General features: G+C 51.5%; 1 protein-coding gene across 1 annotated transcript in view; it reads right to left on the bottom strand.

Moving 5' to 3' along the window:
• Positions 1-724: 724 nt before the first annotated feature.
• The window catches only part of CSMD2 (CUB and Sushi multiple domains 2), a 328,671-nt gene continuing 324,297 nt past the window's right edge, over positions 725-5,098 (bottom strand). The window contains 6 exon segments of the mRNA XM_009634976.2: positions 725-884; positions 1,447-1,585; positions 2,697-2,784; positions 3,530-3,642; positions 4,197-4,358; positions 4,872-4,937. Coding sequence (XP_009633271.2) covers positions 725-884; positions 1,447-1,585; positions 2,697-2,784; positions 3,530-3,642; positions 4,197-4,358; positions 4,872-4,937 — 728 coding nt within the window.

Here is a 5,098-nt window from a genome sequence, read left to right as displayed (position 1 = left end):
ATCACAAATTTATTTTAATGTGCTCTGGTCAGATCTGTTATCTCAACCCTTCGTGCCCCACATTGGGTGCCAAAAAGGCTGTTGTGGTTTAACCTGGCAGGCAGCTGGACCCTGCACAGCCGCTTGCTCACCCCCCCCCCCCCCCCCCTCCCTGGGGGGGGGGGTGGGAGTGAGCGAGCGGCTGCGTGGTGCTGAGTTGCCAGCCGGGTTAAACCACGACAGTCCTAGCTATGCTAGCTTCTATGAAGAAAATTAACTCTATCCCAGCTGAAACCAGGACACCAGTCTAGAAGCACTCTTAAAATCCACAGGATACATTTGTTTATGGCATTAAGTTATCTCTCTGTGCCCACGCAAAACTTTTAAACCCCCTGCTTTACCCTCCTCTGATCACTGGGCAAAGCACCCGGTCTGGAGCCACGCGGTGAATGATCTCATAGGGCCTCATTTGTTCCCTCACCCGGTGATGTTCTCACCCCAGGGCTGTTGGGTCCCCAGGAGGTCCTGCCCCAGCTGGCAGCGAGGACCTGACACCCAGTGGTGGGGATGCTGCTTTGGGTCTCGCCCTGGGCAGAGATCATCTCCCGGGCAATTCGAATCACCCTGGGCGCTCCTTTGCACCACTGCTTTGACCCAGCGACAAGTGACAAAGAGGAGGGGAGCGGGGGGCAGGGTCCCACTCCCATGCTCCCCGTCTGGTCGCTCACCGCAGCGGGGACGGGTGCTATACAGCTGTGCACACAGTGCTGACTGTGAACTCCGTCTCGTTGGCCATGATGTCCGTGGGCTGCAGGTTTCGGTCGTACATAGGGTTTTCAAACGTTGCTCGGACGTTGGTGTTTTCGTGGCCCGCATAGCCATTGAATGGGACTTTTGGTCTTCTCCTGCGGGATGTCAAGAGAGAAAAGCCGGAGAGGTCACGGTTATTCCTGCGGTAGCCAGCTGAATAGCCCTGACAAGAAGCCAGGGGAAGGGAAAAAGCTGCTTTTGAGGAGGATGAACACCCGGGGGTAAGGCAGAAGGGACCTACAGAACAACCTCACTACAGATCTGGAGCACGGGCAGCTCCTTGGGCTTTGCTACGGCCCTAAGCGTGCTCTGCACGACGCTGCGCAGTGCAGCACCGGTTCCGCAGCGATGCACTGCTCAGGAGAAATAACTAATTTACAACATACGCAAAGCCAGCTTGAACACCCAAGTATGAAATTTCCTTTGCCTTATCCTACTTAATGTTGCCACAAATCTTCTTAATGGCCATAAAAGCCTTCAACGCTCTCTTCTCCCCAACACCCTCGCCCCTCCACGCATGCTTGCTCCGTTATTTTCTCACCTTCCAAATTAAATGAGAAACCAGGTCTAGGGGGAGTGCTTTTAAGGCAAGCTCACAAATATTTCTGTCAGCCCCCTGATTTTGTTCCACCGACTGGCATCGCTCCCGACACCCACCTGTGTTTGTAGAGATAAAGCACAAACCCTGCAATAATCAGGGCGATGAAAGGCACGAGGATGGCAGCTGCCACAGAACTGCTGTTTGATGCAAAATGGTGTCCTATCGATTCCGGATCATTTTCCATCATGCTGATGTCTGAAAAACAGCAGAAGTAAACGCATCTCAAAACACCGCTGTGGGAAATGGGCTTTGCCCAAGTTACAGTTACGTCTTCAACAACCGGACAAGCCGGTTACAAGTGCTGCTTGAAAAGGGAATCAAAACCTTCTGGGCCGCATGAAGAATGGTTTGGAGATCTAGCCTAGCTTTGACATTATCATTTATTTCGAACTGCAATTAAAGAGAGATGTAAATAGATTTATCTTGCCAAAATGTTCAAACTTGGGTGCTTAGAAGTTAGGCTCTGAGGGAGACTTTCCAAGGCTGCAATACTTAGCATCTAATTCTCCATAAAGGTGACAAGACTCCAGGGTCAGATTCCAAAAATCCAAAAAGACTGAAGAGCTCCAGCCACATTTTAAGAGATATTTAGGACCTTAGACCCTGGGTTTTCTAAGCTCTCAAGTGCCTCGGTGATTTCTGAAAGTGAGAGGGAGGCACTTTTTGTGGTGGCAGTGGGGCTTGGGCTTGTAGGTCAGGCACCTGGCAGCATCGAGACAGCGCCAAGGTGCTATTTGTGGCTCCAAACCCTGCCTTTGAACAGGAACCTGTTTATTTAAATGCCTCACTTTGATCCCCAATTAAAAATTTTGGCGTTGCCTTGTTTTGTCTGCCCCAAATCTCGTGTTATCCAAGCCGAGGATGGGCACAGCCCCCCCCTTGCCAGGACATCCAGCGTTCCAAGCGTTCGTGTTCGGACACAAGCCAGGGCAGGAGCAAAGTGCAGGGTGGAAGCGCTGCCGGGCAATGGGGACTGTGGCACCCCTCTGCCTCGAAGGAACAGAAGCCATTTCGGATGTGGCCATGTCCCACCCCCCCCGGGGTACAGAGATTTGAGGGCACCCGACTTCTCTACCCACATGGCTGGTTTGGGTTGTGCCTGCTCTCCAATGAAGGATGTGCGGAGGGGAGCTGGAGAGGGTTAGGATAAACCCGATGGTTCAGTAACAGCTATAAAGATCTGGCCCAGCAGGGCTGAAAATTAAAGCCAGGGACAGGCAAAATATTTCCTGTTTGAAAACCTCCGCTATCACCAAACTCTTGCTTTCAGCAGCCAAGGGATGAAGCGCAATCAGAAGAAGTTTACCAAGTCTCTGAAGGCCGAACTGCCCGAAGCCTTTGCCACGCACAAAGCCCTGGTACACAAAGGTGCCGCTCGATGACTCTGATGAGACCTGCAGTGACAGGAGAGCAGAGAGTAACAGATTTGTTTAACGCTTCCCTGGGATTTTTGCACCCATCTTGTCACAGCCTCTTTCAAGTCCACGCATAGCATTAATTTGATTCAATTCCCCAGAAAATCGTGGCCTTCTTTTTAGAAGTCTGACTGCTCAACAACTTGTTAAGACTCTCACATTTCAAAGGAAGGAAAAAAAAAAAAAAAGAAATCTTGTTTGCAATAAACTGCAGAAGCCGTTGCTGATTCCACAGGGCTAGCGAAGGCCCCAGGCTGCAGCTGGCCACGGGTCAGTCAGATGCAGGTTTCTTCTAAGCTCCAGGGGATCTCTTAAGGGCATGGGAAGTTACCAGACACAGAAATTGGGGTGAGGAGTTGACTCCAGAAGGGAAGATTAGCTCTTCTAGCTTGATGTTTAACAGATATAAAATGTTAAAAAGGGATGAATCATGTTGGTTTCTCCTTTAGTGCTATCTGGAAGACTCAGAGATTCAAAACCATAAAGGCAATAAAAAAACCCCAAAACATACAACTGCAAGGGAGCATGGAAGAGCCGACTGCCACGTAACGTTATCTTGTGTGCTGGAGGAATTCAAGCAGGCTGGTGGCTGGAGGACAGCCTCATCTGGCCACCAGCTAAGAGAATTACTCCCTCAGCTTCAGCAAGAAAAAAGCTGGGGCTATGACAGTGATGGAAGGAGCTGTGGGGGTGGACTTTGTCTACGAGGTGCCCGTGCACTTACGTGCCCATCTAGAGCCCATTTATCGTTTTTGAACTTGTTGACAAAGATCTCCACTGGCCCCGTTATCTGGTAAACCTGGAGAAGCAGGTGCACGTCTTCTTTCTTGTAAACGCCTGAAAAGGAAGTGACTTCTTATCACTAGATCACGACGACTCTCTTCGAGTTTGAGGTAATCGACTTTTCTACCGAGAGAAATCGCCTCAGCATCTTAGAACGGACAACTCCCCCTAGCAACCCTGTCGGTGGGACGCTAACACACTGCAAACACACAGCTCCATGTGTCCCCCCCCCCGGATATTAAAGACGTTTTGCACGTGGGAAGAGAGCCAACCGTTAATATTTAGGTTATGTTGCTGCATCAGTAGCAACCTGGTGCTCTGTGGAGGGCAGGGACAAGAAGCACTCACAACTTTCAATCTTTGTCTTGGACCACAAGCCTACCACTCCAGCCCACAGGGAATGGACGACGGACTGGGTTCAGCTGCCCTTCAGGTCAAGCCAAAGCCAACTCAGCTACACGATTTTGTTTGTCTTGGTCCAAAATCAGAACCTGGGTGGTTCTGTAAAGCTCTATCAGAAGTTCACACAGCAGAGCACGCTGCCCCTTGCTCCGAGAGCCCCTATGGCAAGTGTAAATCCCTACAAATGGCCGTGTCAGCTCCCTTACCAGACACCTGGAGCTCCACGCCGCTGTGGTCTATCAGAGTGGCATTGACTTTACTGGTGGCAGGGTCGAAGCTAGTGACAGACAGCATCGCAGGCTGCTTCTTCCCCAGGTATTCGTAGGAGCCTTTCCAAAGGGAATTCCTTGCAAACACGTCAGCAGGCACTAGAAACCCCAGCAATCAGGGATGCAGAGAAACAAGAGCATTACCATTTATTTCCATTTTTCAGAAATTAAAATACAGTGCATTTCTTTCTTTCTTTAAATTCACGAATAGGTATTTAAGTAGCTCAAATCCCACCCGCTCCCTGTGTTATCATCACCGAGTACAAAGCCAGAGAGAGGAGAATGACCAAGCTGATGACTTTAAGTTTGTTCTTTGGACAAAAAAAAATTGTGTTAAAGGTCTAATGTAAGACATCGTGGAGGGCTCCGGAGTGCCCTGGGGAGGGCAGTGGATGTTGGTGCCCAACTCCCTTAAGGCTCCTGTCCATTCTCCAGCGAAGCACGAAGAGGATGAGGCCCGTGGGCTGCTTGAACCAGCCCAGCAGTTTCAAGACCTGCAAGGAGCAGCCGGGTTTCTGGTGGCCCTGGGGAAGGGACAGGAGGGGCTGGACCTGGTCAGGTCCGGGTCTAGCACTAAGGCGTCCCACAGAAGAGCGAGCCCCGCCACGGTACCTGACACCTTGGCGAGCGGCGGGTCCCGCGCGGTGCCGACCGGCCTCCCGCTGGGGCGGACATCAGCTGCAAGAGAGGGGCAAAGCACCGCCAGTGAATACTGTGGCGTCTGACGCTGTGGAGCCACTTGTGCTGGGCTGGTGCTAACGGGGGACAGCCTTCGGCTGGCATTGCTCACGCCCGTAACGCAGCCACACGTCCCTGTGCTTTGGAGGGGATCCTGCCCG

This window comes from Egretta garzetta, unplaced genomic scaffold (genome assembly GCF_000687185.1).
Source record: "Egretta garzetta isolate BGI_Z169 unplaced genomic scaffold, ASM68718v1 scaffold243, whole genome shotgun sequence".
Lineage (NCBI taxonomy): Eukaryota > Metazoa > Chordata > Aves > Pelecaniformes > Ardeidae > Egretta > Egretta garzetta.
This window is presented reverse-complemented; position numbering and strand designations above follow the sequence as displayed.